General features: G+C 36.5%; 1 protein-coding gene across 1 annotated transcript; it reads right to left on the reverse strand.

The window, feature by feature from the left end:
• Nucleotides 1-3,622: 3,622 nt before the first annotated feature.
• On the reverse strand, nt 3,623-17,156 carry LOC122001876. The gene is made up of 2 exons (XM_042556851.1): nt 15,239-17,156; nt 3,623-4,233 (listed from the first exon to the last, which is right to left on the reverse strand). Exons 1-2 carry the CDS (start codon nt 16,865-16,867, stop codon nt 3,907-3,909), a joined length of 1,956 nt encoding a protein of 651 aa, XP_042412785.1. The 5' UTR covers nt 16,868-17,156; the 3' UTR covers nt 3,623-3,906.
• Between the last annotated feature and the right edge of the window lie 3,019 nt (nt 17,157-20,175).

Consider the following 20,175-nt stretch of genomic DNA (forward strand, 5'->3'; position numbering starts at 1 on the left):
GAGGAAAACATAAAGAACCCGCCAAGACGAAAAGAGACACCTTCAACCACCACGAGTTTGCGGCCTCATGGTGGTACTGTGAGTTTACAACCGCCAATTTACCATGGGATAGAGATGTATTGTCTTGTAGCCAAATTTTTAATTTTAGATGGACAAAATAAATCAAAATTAATCCATGATAAATTTAAAATCTATACAGATATTATTTTTTCAATAATTAAAGAGTATATATATTAAGATATAATGAAAAATTTTGGTATTATTTTGGAAAGTTTAGATCCCCTGACTCTAGAATTAAAAATATTAGATCCTTTTAAATCTGTGAGTACAAATTTTAACTTATCGTTGTATATGTATTCATAGGAGATTCAAAAAAAACTACACCGGACCTAGTACATCGATCATAGTTTCCTTTGAAATTGATGCTCGAGTTCACTTGGGGGACAAGACTCAAAGACAATTGTCCAACATATCTAAAAGGACCAATACCAACCTTCACCATATCAGGAAGTAGTAGGAAGAGCCAAAGTTAAAGATAAGCCTTATCTAACTCTCTAAGACCCATACCAAAGAAACGAAAAGAGAGTTTAACAGGGCTTCAAAGATTAATAAGGGAAGTCATTATTCTTGAGAATGGATTAGAAGTGAAGAGGAGGGAGTTGTTTGTAGGTATCATCCTCCCAAATAAACGATTGAAATCAATTTGATCCAATAATATACATGGGCAAAAATCGAGAAGGCACCCCTCTTTTTTCAAATCGTCAAAGGGGTACTCTAATTTGATATTTTATCAATAGGTAGGGGTGTAAATGAACCAAGCCACTCATGAACTATTCGAATCTTGATTTGATAAAAACTCATTTGAGCTAGTTTAATGAGGCTCGTTAAGATAAACAAACCAAGCTCAAGCTTCACAATATTCGGCTCGTTAGCTCGTGAATATATTCATTAAGCTCATGAATCAACTTTTAAATTAAAAATAATAGTTTCGATATTGAATTTATAGATTTTACACTCTATTTATGAAACATATAGACAAATATATTAAATTTATTTATTAGAATAAAATTATAAATTTTAATAAGAATATTATAATTTTCTCTAAATATATAATTTAATTTTTAATGAATATTTAAATTTATAATTTATATTATTAAGTTCGTTTAGACTTGATAAAAGCTAGAATAAGCTCGTGAGCCATGAATATATTCGTTAAATAAAGCTTGAGCTCGGCTCGATTATAAACGAACCAAATTCAAACATTCAAGAGTTTAGCTCGGCTCGGTTCGATTACACCCTTATCAATAGGGCGCTCACACCGCGTAAAATGACACAACTATCCTCCAGTATTGTTCTCATTATTATTCCACCTATATTTCTTGTCAAAATCCTGAACCAGTCGACCGTGTTTGTAACAACTACGAAACTGCAGTTGCTACACATATTGTAGCAATTACGGTTTCGTAGTTGCTACAACTACAATAGTTGTAGTTTATAGTTGTAGCAGCTACGATTTCATAATTATTACAACTACAATAATTATAACTTATAGTTGTAGCAATTACAATTTTATAGTTGTTACAATATTAAAAAACCCCTTAATAAAGAGAACTAATATCCTTCGGAACCTCCAAGAAGACTTTAAATAATATTTTTTAGATCTAAAATTAGACCGTTACGGGTTACACTAGGTAATAAATATAGATTTATAAACGAACTTCGATTTTATTATGCGTCATGTGGTTCTATCCGATTAAAAAATTATGACCTCTTAAATTTATCTAACATTTATGTTGTAGTAATTACTATTTCGTAACTACTGTATAGTTACTATAACACACTCCTTATTCAAAATTTAGATGAGAAATATAATTAAGGGGAAAATAATAATGAGACTCTAGACAAAAAGAAGAAAATGAGTAATGAATAAAAAAATGAGTAAATGCACAAGTACAGTGCAAGATACACTAAGGAGATGGTTGAGTGCAATAATTTAATTAAAAAGCAATTGAATAAGACTCGTCAACTAATAATCAAATTTTTATCCCATTAAATAAAGTTGATTGGTTAAATAGATTTTCTTATACGACTATTAGGTTCAGTCTCTTATTATATATTTATTTATATTTATATATATTTTATTTTATTTTATTTTATATTTGGTATAACAAAATAATTCATTCTTTAAAAGCATGTGTGGCGTGGGGATGGATGGAAGTAATGGAAAACGTTGTGATAACAGTGGTTGAAGGAAGCCAACAATTAAATGTCTTTTCCTACCTTAATATTTGGATAGGCAAATTGGCGACCACACAAGAGGAGGAGTAAGATCACTCTCCATCCATCACCCGAATAGATCATTAATTAAATGAAAAGGACCCTTTCGGCCACAAGTCGGCTTCTAATTATTCGCATACGACAAGGCAATCAAAATTAAGCCCATAACACGTTTGGTATGTAGTGATCATGAAACACAAAAGAGGGACCCAACTTGTCGGTATAAGTCTCCATTAGTTGAAGAGTCAAAGACTCAATTTACCATAAATGATTAATAGTTATTCATTATAAAATTGGGAATCAAATCGGGTGTTTAGAAGATAACTAAATACTCTTACTACTGCATCATATAATAAAATTATTGGAGGAGTTTAATTTCGTTGCTTCTATTCTAAATAGAAATTATATATCTCCATATAAAGTTTTAAATCCGTCTAATAATTTTGTTGAGAGGGATTTATTCTTAGCACTTTGATAATGAACCAAAAATATCTTTGTGTGGGCACACCTCATGATCAAGACCAAAACATGATTCGACCCGATGAATTATGTTTGTCGAGTAGAGCATCTTAATTAACTCTCGTTCTCATTAAGTCGTACAGATTCTACTACATTTATTTCTCCTTAACTCGTCACCCCACTCACTAATTATCATACTCGTGTTTATCACGAGTTAACAATTTTCAGGAACATGTATGATTTTTTCCACCTACACCTTCCAAAGTCTAAGAAAAACACAACACATACAACCAAACGCTCAAAAGTGGTTTAGGGTTTAGGGTTTACCATAGGCTTGATATTCTATAGCTTCCAAAAGGTGAGAACAATCATGGATTATCGCTTTCAAGAATTCTACTTGGAATTATAATAGCACATAGAATAGCATCGTATCCAAAGATCACATAGTTCTCTAGAGCTATAAGTTGTGCTACCACCGGTAGATTATTCGCAATCCTAACTACATCAAGAACATTATTTACAATTAACTTGTTGAGGACTAGTGTGTGATGCAGTTGTTGCATTACTAACTTTCTTGATTGGGGCCTCCTATCATTAACAGTCACCGCTAATCAATTACCTTCATACTAAGACAAATTTGTTTGCTATTGTTCTTCCTATCTTGTGGTTAACAACTCTAGAATCAACTACTCCATTACCTTGACAAAATACCCCTGCTTGTATTTTACCATGAAACCAGCGATACTAGACATCTTAATGATATCACCTTTTGCTCCAACTACTCCATTACCTTAATTTGTACTACGACAAATTCTCACTTTTGTCCATCTCCGGTCATGTGACTAACAACTCCACAATCAATTATAACTGATGGCTAGCACTTCACTTAAATCATCTCGATTCTAGTCTTACTTGTCTATGGACAGAATTTTAGTGATACAATATTCCAACAAATCTGTTTATGAGCACCTGATATTGTACATGACTAACCATTGATATCTTCTAAATTAAACTGAACAATAAACCCAGCCCAGTGTTCAAATACAATTTAACACGGTAACAATCATCGCCCATCACCAATCAAATGGATTAACTTCCGAATGGACAGTCTTTTCTATCCAAATGCATCATCACATTACATCTTTCAGTTTAGTTTTCATCCACAATAATTCACTTTGTTTGACTCTTTCCCTTCTTGGATTTGATCTTGCTCTCCTGCATCCTCTTCTTTTTAGCTTCGGGTGTAATCCAAGTATAGTCGGGCGGAATCATGAACGGATCTTGTATATCTTCCACACGGCTACTAGGTCCTAAGATCATGGTGTTACTTTGGCGATAGGGTACCTTTATCCATCGAATCCATGGGCTTGATGTATTTTTCAGGGACATACACATGGGACTAGAAGGAGGTGTCGAGAACTCTTCCAATGGCTGTAGCTCCTCAAATTTAGAGAAAGTAATCAGGACTCGGATTGTAGGAACAACTGGAATGGCAACCTGTAAACATATGTTATTATCAGGTAACATAAAGATGATCTAGGTAAAGCTGGTACAGCCAGACTTAGGTCTCAAACTTTATGAAATGGATCCTCATGCTGCAGATCGATTTTTTTCATATTGTCCAATAAATTGAATTAAATCTAAAAACAATTTTCTTAACAAAGTGGAAATCTTGGAGGAAGACCAGTACTCCTGGCAAAAAGAGAACAACATTCAAACCAAGCAATAAGCAACCACAAGATAAGTTATAAGAACTACTAGGTCAAGGGACTAGAATATAGCATAATACATTGCACAAAATTACACAATGGTTATGTGATTAATACTTTAGAAGATGCCGCAGAACCAGAGACACCAAAACAAAATCTCTCAATGTATCAGTCTAATAATTTTGCTTATCTCAAATTTAAAGCTTTAATTAAGAAATATATACCAACTTTTAACACATCCTTTAATTCTCTAATTCAAACATTCAAATGAAAATTAGTCAAAAACTGAAGCAAGATCATTTATGCTCGTTATTAAAACCTATGAGCATTTACCACTTAAATCATGCCAATTACAGGTCCATCCCCAATTATAAATGTGCCAAGTAACATCATCTAGGATGCAAGGTCAAAGGTGAAATGAACTAGTTATTAAGGAAGAAGATGATCAAGAAAATCATTAAATAGAATCCTATGAATGGACCAAACGATTTTTCGAAAGGTATTCTAAGGTAGTTATCAAACTTCATTATTGACCCAAAATACAGAGACTCAAGATAACTAGTAGTTACATAGTTAAATTTATAGCTCTCTGTTAGCTCACAACTCACTATAGATAACTAGTAGTTACATAGTTAAATTTATAAAGCTCTTTCTTTAGCTCACAACTCACTATATGAGACCCAACTATGATCTCATAATCTCTCCAATCAAGACTTGTCACCTGTAAAGATTTAAAATATAATACCAAGTCTAAAATTATCCCAGATTGGTGGCATGTGATGTCTAATAGTGACTCTACCATCATACAAGCACCCCTTTCTGAACACCCCACTATGTCTAGGATAGGTCTACTCTGATATAAATTGTCACAATCCATATACATCAGTGAACTGACCCGTAAATTTGTTAGGCACGACCACTGGCCTAAAATGCTTAAGCCCAGGTTAAATACTAGTTCACCTATTTAAGTTCATAAATTTCATTCATTAGTCACAACTCAATATTTGCAACTGAACTAGAATGTCATGATTTTCCCCAGATATGGTTGGACGTCCTTGTCAAAACCAATAGTCCAAATCATAGTCAAATTCTTCTCTAATCGATGGTATTAATGGTGTTTTTTTTCCATCACACAGACTCAATCCTTTTCAAACATCCCACAAAGTTTCAGATTAGTTCATCTCTAATACTAATCATCAAACATTCATATAGATAAGGGAATTGGTTCTGGGTCCACTCAAAATTTATTCTGGAGCTGATTTTGTAATTTGTTGAGCCTACATTTAGATATAATTTTCATTTACATGGGCTGATTGTCATATTCAAATGTCACATATGACTTAGTTACGACAATGACTATTTTTATTTAGTTATGGCATTGTCTTATTTTTATGTCTGTAATCATCATTATATGTGTAACTTTAGTTTGATCCGTTTGCAATATTTGATTGTGATATCTATAATATTCTGTTGAAGCTTTTGTTGTTTGCCTTCAGTTTTCAAACTTGTTTAACAATAGAGGACTAGAAATTGTTTTTGGTATCTATCAAATGCTCACTCGAGGACACACTAAAATTTTTTAAAACATGAGGTCTTTATTTGATAAGTGCCTTATCGTAAAATATTCAATTTGTGTTGGTTGCTAACAAAGGTATATTATTGTTGTATAAATATTCTGCTAAGTTTTCATTCATATTTCATGTCCAATTATTTGTTATGCTGATAGATAATTGTGATGTACTTCAGTTACTGTGATATAAATAGATTTTTGTACAAAAAGAATAAATTGCGACAGGATTTTGATGCCGTGAAAGCATAGGGAATATTTTGCCCTTTTTCTAAGAATTTTAGAATATTTAATTAGTTAAAAGTATCATGTGGCTCAAGGCAACCTTTCCTATAAAAGGTCAAGCCCATCAGGACACATCGATTTAGTGACTTTAAAACACAGGAAAAAAACAGCTTTCATTTGTTGCTTTAGTTGATTATATTAGATCAAAAGATTTTTTTTAATTTTTTTTACAGTTTCCAGATTTAATAATTTCATTAATGTTTCTTCGAATCAAAGTGACAGAGCAAACAGATATGAATTATAGGACTCACTAAGGATTAAGGTGTCAGCATTAAGGTTTAGGTTAGATGTTTCGTAACATTTACACTTCAGCAATTTGAAATTTAGGAAAGTTACTTAAGTTACACTAGAGTTCTAATTAGACCCTAAATTGGAAATAAATTGATCGTCAAGGATAAATGGAGTTATCTAGGTGTTGTTGAGAGATAGCTTAGATTAGATTTGGTTGTGCCAATATTTTATTAATCTAGGGTATGATATAATTAAATCCTAGATTAAAGATAATTAAGAGTTGAGTAATCAAGGTAATCCACATTTTAATATTATTATGCCTTACTTTCAACTATATAGTTAGTTGCCATTGAAGTTCACATTGTAAATGGATTTGATAGTAGATTCCTAGAATGACCCATCTATACCCATGCCAAAGTCATGCCTAAGTATCATAGTTTTGTATCATGCACAACTATGAAAGTTAGGCCGGCTTTACATAGGCCAAGGGGAATCGGTTCTTTATTGTCTTCATCTAGCCTTTTATAATTTATTTAAAACATTATAAATCATTAAAAAAATAAAAATAAATTAAAAAATTTTAAAAATTTTTTAAGAAATAAAATTGGATTAAATTATAAATCGTGTCATGTAATTATATATTTCTAGCATATTGACCTCACTTAGGCATAGATTGGATCATTGAGATGGTCGTCATCATTGTCCACCACTTCTTCACCCTTAAATTTGGTCAAAGGCCTTTGAGACATGTTGGTCATTTAAAATCCTTGGCTTAAGGGTATTTAGGGCCTATTGGATTTGATTGTATTGCTCCAAGTTGACTCCTAATCATTAATCCAAAGTGAATAAGTCCTAAAGGTTGAAGCTTCATACATTTTTCTAACAAAAACAAATTAACAATAATAACGCAATTTAAGTTAAATTGAAATAGAAAAGATTAAAAATAAGAATATATCTCATGAAGAAGAAAGGACAACATTGATGATTAGGCACAATAGGATAATAAACAACTAGAAGAGAATAAAAAAACACTGGGAGGAAAGAAAATTATGGAGAAGTGAAATGAATTTGAAAATTAAGACCTAAATAGCTTGAGAAGCGTTTGAGAATTTATTGTTGGGATTCAATCAAAGTCCCACATGTCTTGAAAGATCATGGTTTATAAGAGAAAAGATATCTCCATTGGCATAAGGCCTTTTAGGGAGAGCCCAAGAACAAAACCATGAGGACTTAGGCTTAAAGTGGACAATATCATACCATTGTGGAGATATCTAAATTCTTTTCGATCCTACAATTGGTATCAGAGTGAGGTCGCTCTTCACCGAACTAACCGCCAGAAGAAGCACGAGCCAGAGCCATGATTCAAGATTGAACCATGTGGGTGAAAACCTTGAACAAAGTAGGGGAGACCTTGAGCAGGTCAAGGTGACCCGATACTCGAGGGGAGGCCCTGAGTAGGTCAAGAGTGACCCGATGCTTGAGGGGGACCTGTGGTCCTTTGTTTGAGGGGGATTGTTGGGGTTACAAGGTTGCAAACAAAGTCCCACATTGGAAAAACATAGGAAAGATCATGGGTTTATAAGAGAAAAGATATCTCCATTAGTATTAGGCCTTTTGGGGAGAGCCGAAGAGCAAAACCATGAGGGCTTAAACCCAAAGTGGACAATATCATACCATTGTGGAGATATCTAAATTCTTTTCGGTCCTATATTTATTTTGTTCAAGGATGAAAAATGAGGAGCAAGTAGTTGACTTTTGAATATCTAAAGAAATTTTATACATTTATAGACAAATGACTATAATACCCTCATCAATTGAATAATTAAATATTTAGTTATGTCTGAGACCGACGATGAGTCCCGACTCCAAATCGGAAACACTTTACCGTCGCCTAAACATAACGGTGCGGTTCAAGGCGGTGTGGTTGAGGTCTGCCTCCCGCCTAGGCGCCCGCCTCAGCTGTCATTCTATGATTAACTTGGAGTTAAGTATTTCAAGCCATCTAGTATGGCCCAATAAATTAAATGGACTAGGATGCATCTATTGTGAGTCGTTTTGAAAGTGTTATTTTGTGTTAGAGTCATCATTGAGGGCCATTTAAACCTACTCATTGAGGGGCATTTAAACCTACTCATTGTGAGATGTTTTGAAAGGTTTATATGAGTCTTGGAATCATCATTAAGTTTCACATCCCACCTATTAGGGATGATTCTGAGCTATAAGTTAGACGTTAGTCTTAATGGAGAAATCAAGCCTCAAGTGGAGAATGTTGTAACAACCTAGTTCAATTGTATATGCTAAGTTGTGAGGGAGCTTGGATGACTAAATAAGTACTCACTTGGACAAGCATTTTGGGCTAGTGTTTTGTCCTTACAAAGTTAAATGTGTCATATCTCTCATAACAAGTAAAGACACTAATTACAAACAACTCTCTCTCTAGAAATACATACTTGAGACAAATATATACACCTTTTGTAGCCAAATGAATCCTGCTCCAAATGACTAAACTTATCACCCTGTCCTTGTAAAGATTCTAAAGCCCACAGGAGTTGTTCTTGTGTCTCATTAAATAGCTGAGCTTTTAATAGACTGCCCATATATGGGCATACCTAGTAATGATTCCTCTCTGATGTTTATAATTATTTCAATGCAATTGATGCAGGAGAGGATCCAAATTGAGTTTTTTTAAATAGTTATCTATTAATTAAGTTTAGTTTCTTTTTTCTTAATTATATTTAATTTTGTCCTAAATCTTAGGAAATCAAATCTTGTTAGTTAATTTATCCTAAATCTTAGGGAATAAGTTTTATTAATTTATCTTAAATCTTAGAGAATAAGTCTAGTTGATAATTTTTTCCGTTTAGATTTTTTTAAAGGTTTTGAGAGCTATATAAACCTATGCTAAGATGATGTCTAGGACAAGTTATTTTGATATTAAATCAATTGATTTCGCTTAAGCTACGTTACGACTATATCTCTTTTTCTTTCCTTTTTTTTTTTGTGTTACTTCTCTCTTATTTTCTTGTTAATCACTCTGTAATTTTACGCCCCAGAATAATAAACATATTCTGCTCAGTGTCAGTTGGTATCAAAGCTCATTAAGATCCAATGCAAGGTCATCGCGGTCATGGTCGTGAAAGGCAAGTTCCAGTTGAGGAAGACTCACATTGTGGTCATAGCACCCAAGATGAGATTCAATATCTACAAAGACAAGTCACAAAGTTATCTCGGCGTCTAGCGGCACAAGATCATAAAGAGCGTAAGTTCCTTTATTCCCCTTTTGAAAAATCCATAATTTCCAATCAAGAAGAGATGTCCCAACGCAAGTTTAGTTTCAAGAAATACGGGATCCACCGCCCCACCACCTACAACTTCGAGAGAACGTTGAATCTGCAACGCCTCTACGTCCCCCTTTCCTCTCGCAGTGGCAGAGACAACCAAGAGAATGCGGACCTCGACAACATCGAGTACGACCAGCCCTATTCTCTCGATTGTCCGATCGCAGGAGGCAGCGGAGACAACAACAAGATCGAATTATTCGAGCACTGATAATTTCCCTGTTGAAAGCGGTAGAAAAGTTGAAGAGAAAGAACCTTCATCCGTAAGTTCTGTTCAAGACAAGGAGAATGAAATTAAAATACTTTCTACAAATTTATGGAAAGATGGTATCTTTGGAAGTCACGCACTGTGGTGACTTCTGCTTCTGAAGTTGCATATGCCTTTGCAGCTTTCAGAGCAGTAGCTTGTGCAGATTCTATGACAACAAAAGTTGCAATTGATAGTGGAAGCTGTGAAAATATTGTATCTGAAGAAACTATGCAAAAGCTGTAGTTGAAGACGGATCGTCATCCAAAACCCTACAAGTTATTATAGCTAAGCAAAAGGAGCGAGGTAACCGTAGATAAGAGGTGCCTTTTAACTTTTTCTATTGGCAGAAAGTATTACGATCGAGCATGGTGTGATGTGTCAATAGACGCGTGTCATATATTGTTGGGATGACCTTGGCAATATGATCATAGCATCATCCACAAAGAACGGAAGAACACCTATGCCCTCAGCATCAAAGGGAGGAACATCGTATGGGCTCCTCGACGAGAAGGAACCCCTTCAAATTTGGTAACCAATAACCCTACACTACTTTCTATGTCCAAATTTTTGAACAAGATGAAGCACGAAAACATGGTCTATGCTTTGCTTCCTTACAAAAGCGATGAAATAGACCTAGACTCGGATCTACCAACTAAGGTACAGCAACTCCTATCCAACTTTGCTGATTTGATGGCCAAAGACCTTTCTCCAGGACTTCCCCCTATGAGAGACATTCAACACCAAATTGACCTCGTTCCGAGGTCAAGCTTACCTAATCGGCCAACATACCGTCTTAGCCCTAAAGATGCCGAAGAACTACAACGACAAGTTGTAGAGCTATTGAGACAAGGCTATATTTATGAGAGTATGAGCCCTTGTATAGTCCTTGCCCTACTTGTGCCAAAGAAAGGCGATTCGTGGTGCATGTATATTGATAGTAGAGTCATCAACAAAATCACAGTAAAGTATAAATTTCCGATTCCTCGTTTAGATGACATGTTCGATCAACTTTCCGATTCAAAGATCTTCTCCAAAATCAATCTTAGGAGTGGATACCACCAGATTCAAATCGCCCAGAGATGAATGGAAGACCGCCTTAGAGGCACGACATGAGTTGTACGAGTGATGGTCATGCCTTTTGGACTGTCCAATGCACCCAGCACATTCATGAGATTCATGCATCAGGTCTTACGATCTTTCATGAGAAGATTCGTGGTTGTATACTTTGACAACATCCTCATTTATAGTCTGACACGGACTTTGCACCTTGATTACCTCCGCACTGTTTTTGAGAAGCTAAAGGCGGAAGTTCATTAACAACAGGAAGTATTCTTTCTTAACGATCTTAGTTTCGTTTCTTGGATTTATAGTGTCTACCGATGGTGTTCGTGTAGATCCATCAAAGATAGACCTAATCTTAGAGTGGTCGCAGCCAAAAGTCATTCACGACGTCTGAAGTTTTCATAGATTGGCCTCTTTCTACCACCGATTCATACGGAATTTCAATGCCTTAATTGTTCCTATCACTCAATGTCTCAAGGGGCACGAGTTCAAGTGAACTGACACGACTATAATTAGCTTTCAACTAATGAAGCAAAAGATGATCGAAGCACCAGTTCTAGCACTTCCAGAATTCGACAAACTATTCGAAGTAAATTATGACGCATCTAGCATTGGCATTGGTGGTGTTCTAAGTCAATCGGGACGCCCTATTGCCTTCTTCAGTGAGAAATTATCTAGTGTCAAGAAAAATTACTCTACCTATGACCTGAAATTCTATGCTATTGTGCAATCCTTGAAGCATTGACGTCATTATCTTGTGTAGAAGGAATTTATCTTATTCACTGATCATGAGACTTGAAAGTACATCAACGGCCAACATAAGTTGAGTAGTCAACACGCCAAGTGGGTAAACTACTTGCAGGAATTCACTTTCACACTGAAGCATCAATCTAGGAGTCTCAATCGTGTTGTAGATGCTCTAAGTCATCGTTCTTCCCTGCTTACTACCATGATCATCAGGGTTGTCGGCTTTGGATCTTTCTCAGGTATGTATGTTGTTGACCTCTCCTTCGGCAAGATATTTCAGGAGTTAACTAATAGGCTTCACAACGATTTTATTCTAGACAATGGTTATCTATTTCGTGGACTACGATTATGCATTCCGAACTATTCCATAAGGCAACACATTATCAGTGACTTGCATAATAAAGGACACTTCGGTCGAGATAAGACATTAGCCTTCATCTCTTCCGACTTCTATTGGGCCAAGCTAACCAATGGCGTACCTCATTTCGTGGATCGTTGCTTTGTTTGTCAGTAATCTAAGGAACCCTCACCAATGCTGGTATACTCCCTTACCAATTTCTGAAACCCCTTGGTGCGAGGTTAGCATAGATTTCGTATTGGATTTACCCCACATCCAATGGACTGCATACTTTATTCTAGTTGTGGTGGACCGATTCTCCAAGATGGCTCACTTTGTAACGTGCAGAAAAACCATGGATGTTGTTCGGATTGTCACCCTCTTCTTTAAAGAGATGGTGCGTTTACACGGTATTCCTCAAATTATTACTTCAGATCGTGATACTAAATTTACCAATTAATTTTGGTAGACTTTATGGGGAAAGCTAGGAGACAAAGCTAAACTTCAGCAGCGCCCATCACCCTCAGACGAATGGTCAGACTAAGGTAATGAATCGGAGCTTAGGAAATCATCTGAGATGTCTCACAGGAACCAAACCGAAGCAATGGAATCTAGTTTTACCTCAAGCAGAATTCGCATACAACATATCAAAGAACAAGACCACTGATTTGAGTTCTTTCGAAGTTGTTTATGGACGAAACTCATCTAAGGTACTGAATTTAGTCCCTATTTCGCATCCAGGACAAGCGACCCCCAAGGCTGAGGAGATGGCCGAGCATCTTCGGGTCACTCATGAGCAGGTTAAGCAGGCTATTCAGGAAAGCAACACCGAATACAAGATCAGGGCAGATCGGCATCGACATCAGGTTCTTTTTAACTTGGTGATATGGTTTGGGTTGTATTAACTCATGATTGTTTCCTTGTTGGTGAATACAACAAGCTCAAGATCGGAAGATTGGACCTTACGAGATATTAGAAAAGATTAATGACACTGCCTATAGGTTGCGACTTCCTAGTCATTTAAAAACTTTTGATGTTTTTAATGTAAAACACCTAAGTCATTGAGCTCTGAAGCCGGATACACCCACCCTAAACTCGAGGACGAGTTATCTTCAACTCCAGGTGACTGATGCAGGAGGGGATCCAAATTGAGTTTTTTTAAGTAGTTATCCATTAATTAAGTTTAGTTTATTTTTTCTTAATTATATTTAATTTTGTCCTAAATCTTAGGGAATCAAGTCTTGTTAGTTAATTTATCCTAAATCTCAGGGAATAAGTCTTGTTAGTTAATTTATCCTAAATCTTAGGGAATAAGTCTAGTTGGTTACTTTTTCCGTTTAGATTTTTTTGAAAGTTTTGAAAGCTATATAAACCTATGCTTAGATGATATTTAGGACAAGTTATTTTAATATTGAATCAATTGGTTTCGCTTAAGCTACGTTATGGCTACATCTCTTTTTCTTTGCGCTCTTGATTTCATAATAGGTTTAAGCCTAATTTAAGCTATTCCTTTTTTTAGTATGTTACTTCTCTCTTATTTTCTTGTTAATCCCTCTGTAACTTCACGTCCTAGAATAATATACATATTCTACTCAACAATCCAGTAAGGGTTTCCTGCCTTCCCTTTATATGACTCAGCAAAACAATTGCCAAAATCTCACTCATCCTCTTCATTCTATCTCTCTCTCATGATGTCCTTTATATCCAATCATCTCATTTGGATCTCTTGACCCTTTCTAATAAAAGCAAGGAGACATATACAATCTTCATTCATCAAAGGATGCACAATTTAAGAAACAATACTGTATAGGCCATTCAAATACTTCATATTCTCTGTGTGATTTTTCGCATTCAATCCATTTTTTTCATACTTGAGTGTCTAGTAGATCAGTGCCAAAGAAAAGCATTTCTTTGCATTCTTTGAGAAACGCATGCAAAACATTTTAAGGAGTTTCTCTTCAAGCATATTACATCAAAAATGTATAACAACTAGACTGTACTCTATAGACTAGAGTGTTGGACATCTACCAAATTAATCTATAAAAGATTAGGATATTGAGATGAATGTGTGAGGTTACTAGGACAGATAAATAACAATAATAATGCCTGAGAGTTGGCATAGTCCTGGTAGATTAAAAAATAAGAGAAATATTAATGTAGTAAAGATGAAAACATTGAGATGGATGCTCAAAATTGCTAGGACAAATAAAACAAATGCTATAATCTGGCAAATACATATCAAATGGAAAGCATACTATATACTTGAATTAATTAGAGCTTAAGGTTTAAAGGAAAATAGAAAACAAAGAAACTTAAATGAGGTATGTAAATAACCAAGGTGTTCATTGAATGAGTCTACTTAATGGAATGGAGGATAAGATATCTTAGTCAAACCAAAATAGTTCAATATACAAGTTGGTGTTGCTTAGTACATTAGAGATATGTGAGTCAATAGCTAATATCATTTCTTTTACAAAAATTATTAAACAACTGCAAGAATAATGCATAAAATAAACTACTAATGATCATTCCGACTGTGTGCATGATCAAGACTGAATTTGTCATCAACAAAATCCATACTCTAAGCATCTACTTATAAGTTAAACAACAAGTTCAAACCAAATTCAGTTACAACTTGGGAGTCGAAGGAAGAAATATTAAGTGGTTTGATAATAGGGCAGTTGCATCATAGAAGTAACAAATTTTGTGAGAGAATGCTAGCATTCTACATAAAGACTAACCAAGAATTAGGAAGTAGCGCTACATGGTGGATCTTCACGTGGTAAACAATTTCTACATGATGCATCTTCACATGACAAACAATTCATCTCAAAGTACAGATTTTTATAAAGGACTTTTATAATGCTAAACACACAAAATTACATGAAAAGCTGAAGTGGCACAATATGGTAAATGTCAAAAGAAGTTAATAGGAAAAGAAAAAAATTCCATGCTGATTTAAGTTTTATCCCATACCTTAACTGGGAATGTTCCAGAAGGGAGCTTTGTAGTGAGCAGATCCCTTAGACGACGAATTGCCTTCACTTTGTTTGCCATGATATCAAGCAGTGGCAATAGCTCTTCAGTCCTTAGCGGAAAATCTGGAGAGAGCCATAAAACAGGCCTTAGACCTTTTTTATACTCACTCTCTTTGCTACTCTCTTTGCGGCGGTTTCCATTTTCAGAGCTCATTCCTGACTTTTTTGAATCCCTGTCCTTTGCCCTCTTAAGATCCTCCCCCTTGTTAAGAATCTCTACTGAATGGTTTCCAGGTCTACTCTGGTAATGAGATGGAGAGTCACCAAGGAGATCACTCACCTTCTCTTCCACACAGAGTGAACTTCTTGGAGCAACACTTTTCTTCTGCCCTTCTTGTTTTTGATTGCTTCCCCTCCTTCCCCAGTTACTAAACCAACCTTTCCTCTCCTGTCTACCCTCACGCATACTACTACTACCTACATCCTGGATTTCGATCTCCCTGGGATCATAGCAACTATGACGATGAGCAATATGCCCATCTACTTGGTAGCCATCAATTATGTCAGGTGATTCCATTTTGAGTGCATGCTCTAATTGATTCCGCTCTTCCTCTGTCAAAATATCATCAAATTCTTCATTCTCAGTATCATTGTCATTACAGGCAGAGAGGAACTCCTCATCCGTCATGGCCCCTGGCACCCTGCGGGACTTCACACTCACCACAACGTTATGCATATCATACACCTTGGCTTTCCAAGGTCCAACCATTTCTGACCTCTCCTGCCGCCTCCATGTCAACTGCGGAAGAAGGACCGCCTGCGTGACGTCAAGCCCTGGCCGGAAGATGTTTGTCTGAGACATGGCGGTGACTTCTTGTTGAACCTCTGCCTCGGTGGCAGGCGCGCCTGCCCCATCCAAAGCATTCATTACTTCCTTGTCCTTGTGGGAGATCATGCACAGGGATCCAGGCGGCACCTTCCCGTCCTCCGATCCATCGCCAAGGAAAAGAATGCTCTGATCGGAGCGCTGAATCCTGAACCCATCGAATCCGGCGAGTGTCATATCGGCCCGCAGGTTCGAACCCCGCTTCCAGATCTTGTAGGTATCGGAAGGGGCTATTCGAGAGATGAAAGGGATAACGGAGCTCTCGAAGTGGAAGGTGATCTCCATGTAAAAGTCCCGCATCCGATGCATAGTGGCAACGACCCGCGGTAGCCGGCGGCACCACTTGGCCCAGGCGAGCGGTTGGTAATGGCGGACGACGATGCGAGCGAGGTTCTCCTCCCGAGCGCATATAGCCTCCTGGAGCGCACTCCAACCCTGTTCGTTCTGGAGGCTCCAGTCAGCGCCAGCAGCCATGAGCATCTCGACGGCGACGGCATCCCCGAGGCGGACCGCGAGGTGGAGCGGCGTCTCCCTCCCGGGGACCTCCCGGCGGTCAATGACAGCGGAGACGGCGTCGGCCTTCTCCTCCTCCGCCAGCGACGCCGCCTCGGTGCGGACGGACGCCGGATCGGCCAGGCGCGGCAGCGCGGAGATCAGGCGTTTGAGGGCGGAGTAATCGCGGGCGAGGACGGCCCTGTGCGCTGGGCTGTGCGCGTACTGAATGGGATCCAAGCCGGCCATGGTGACGCCTCCTTCCTCCTCCTCCTCCTCCTCCCCCTCTTCCTCCTCGAGGGTTCCGCACAAGCCGAATCAACCTCAAGCAAACAGAAGCATCGAGAAACCAAAAGGAGCTAGAAATCCAAACTCGCTAGCAGTTTCAGCTGAATCTGGGAGACGACAAGACGAAGGAGATGGAACAGCGAAGAGGGAGAGAGGGCTGATCTGTGCGACTCAAAGCAAACAAATGCATGTATCTGCCACTTCTTTCCTTCTTCTTTTTCTTTTTCTTTTCCCCAAAATTCAGTATCTCGTCATTTCGTGTATTTATTTATTTATTTATATTTTGAGTAGGTGCGGGACTGGAGAAGGGGGAAGAAGAGGGAGGGGGAGGAATCAAGTAACGAATGGTGTGAATGTGCTGCCTGAAGCGATCCAAATCCAAGGAAAATAGACGAAACAAGCAAAGTCCCAAACCTCTTTTTAAAAGGGGAAATAATTGGGTTAAAATTACATAAGCGTCCCTTATTTTTATCATTATTTTGAAAAATATTTTTTAAAAAATATTAAAAAGTGGATCCTGTATCTTCATTTAATATTATTATATAAATTTTAATGTTGCAAATAATATTAATTAACTCTAAATATATCAATTTTGATTAAATTTATTATAATTATCACAATTTTAATTAAAATTATTCTAGAAATATTTAATCACTGTTTTAATAAGTTGGATTGATTTTACTAAATAAGAATAATTTTAAATTATATTTGAATATTGTTAACTAATTTTAAAATGATTTTGACTATAATTATTTAATAATTTTGAGCATATTAATATAATTTTAAATATGCAACTAATTTCCAATATTTTTTATTTTACCCCTCTCACTAATTATTATGGTACTCACATACTATATTCAAAGAGTATCGCTATAGTAAATGATTTTGTTCGATGTTTAAAAATATTACGTCATAGTAGTGTTGTTTTTTAAAATACAGACTTATATTAATGTTGCTCTTTGAATGTAATATTATAGTGGTTAACAGAGGGTAAAAGGAGAAATAAATGCAGAGTTAGTATGTGCAATTGCCGAAATTATTATAATAGTATAAAATAAAAGTATTTTAGAAAATATAGAGTATTTTTTAAAATAAAAAATAAAATTTTGCCAATATAATTTGATTAAAACATAATATCACTAATTTGATTTGAGCAATCACAAGTCACATTCATTAGGATTTAGACTGAATCACCTTCGTTCAATCCAACTTGCAAATCAAGTGGATGCCACGAAAACAAAATCGAGCTTAGTCAACTTAGGGATGCGTCCATGGAAATTTTATTTTTGCCAGGGGCTTTAATATATTTTTGCCAGGGGTTTTAATATAGTGGAAGGATGTTAAATTATTATTTAAATATTTATAGAGAATTTTGTTTTAAATGAGATGTATAATCATGTGCTGAATTTTTGGACCGTTCATCACAAATATTTTCTGATTTATCTGACGGACGAAAAAAATTTCTCGAGCCGGATGTTTCAAGTTATCTGATTCAGCATTTTGTCTAGGGAGATTTGAAAATCTAATTGCGGGATGATTAGGTGCGGTCGGTGGTGATTAAATGCTAAATTGACGGGTTGATCATGATTTATTGTGATTTAATAGTGAGAGGTGGAGAGTCATCAATAATTGGGAGGATCACATGCGCCGCACGTCAGGGGACATAATCATCATCATCAAACTAATAAATATGTTTTTCGGTTATTAATTTAATTGATGATCATGTGAGGAGGTTGAATTTCTTGGCTTTGATCGAAATTATTAAACTTCTTTAGCTTTGACTTGATAAAGGGTTACGAGTATTGGACTTGTTTCTGGTTGGACTTGGCCATTAGATGACCATGGAATATCACTAGTGAGTGAAAAAAATTTTAGTCAATTGAAGTATCATCTCAATATCTCTCATAATTGATTAGAATCTTAAGCTAGTAGGCTCCATTCATTTAGCTAACCCCCCGTCGTGAGGGTTTACACAAAGGTTCACAACTCGAGTCTACAAAAAGGTTTTACAATTCATCACAATTAGTAAATCAATAACTTTTCGTATAATCAAAGAATGTTAGGCTTCTGAATTGACCATCACATGTACTTTTCGATTTACTCTGATAATCGATGAAAAATTTTCATGAGACCGAACCGAATACCTCAGAGATAATCAATAAGATTAACTGGATTATCAATACAAGTGGAAAGCACAACCCCTAGGAACAGACATGATTGGTATTAGCATTTGGTATTGATGTAATAGGTCATGAAGTCGATTTTCAACATATGTGAAATGCATTGTGGGTCACCTGACCCCTTATACAAAGTGTCAATGTGTTGGGCGAAGTCCTCCATAATTTACGTTCCTTCCAAATCACATAAGACAATCCTAGAAGGTTCCCGGAGGAAGGTTATCACATTTTGATGTGACAAGCGAAAAGCACAGACCTAAAGGCATCAACGTGCCTCCACTAATTAACCATTTTTCTCACTGGCATAACCGAGTTAGTACTTGAATAGTAGATTGTCACATAAGAGCACGGATCAAATGTCCGGGGAAACAATCCCTTTGGAAATTACTCCTTTCGTCTCGTTGTGAGGTTGGTGATGAGGAGCACTTGTAGTGAGTGAGTCACATTTTGTCACACAAGTGGAGAGCGCAGACCCGGAGCCATCAACATTTGCACTGAACAAAGATATAGAATTGAGGGAAGTTACCTCTGATGGACAATGATGACGGACACATAGTGTCCAAGTCAAGCAATAAAGATCGCGAAAACATAAGGAGCTTCCAATAATCCTCTTAAGCAAAAGGGATCCATCACCTCCTTCACCAACGACAATTCATTGTTTTGGAACTGATGGAAACTAAACTATCGGAAGAGGACGCCACCAACAACCTCTAATGATGATATCTAGATATGAAAATTGGACACAAGTTTTAATTCTCTAATCATGTATGCATCTTGTTACTTTAGAAGACAAACCTTGTGGGCTTGATAATCCTGCGGAATGAAGAGCAACTCATACACGGACAAGTTCGATGCAAGATCGCTGGAGGGAGCATCCTGGTTTCATTTGTTTATGGGTTGCATAGTATTATCATCACTGCTCGAAGATTTCTGTGGGAGACTCTTACTGATCTAGCAGAAGACATTAAGGAAGTTTAGATCGTGCTTGGAGACTTCAATGTCATGATGACTGCCCAAGATAAAAAGGGAGGCTTGCTGGTGACGCCTTGTAACCCTAGTATATAAGCTAGATTTCTTCATCTTTGTCATTAT

This window comes from Zingiber officinale, chromosome 7A, assembly GCF_018446385.1.
Source record: "Zingiber officinale cultivar Zhangliang chromosome 7A, Zo_v1.1, whole genome shotgun sequence".
Classification (NCBI taxonomy): domain Eukaryota; kingdom Viridiplantae; phylum Streptophyta; class Magnoliopsida; order Zingiberales; family Zingiberaceae; genus Zingiber; species Zingiber officinale.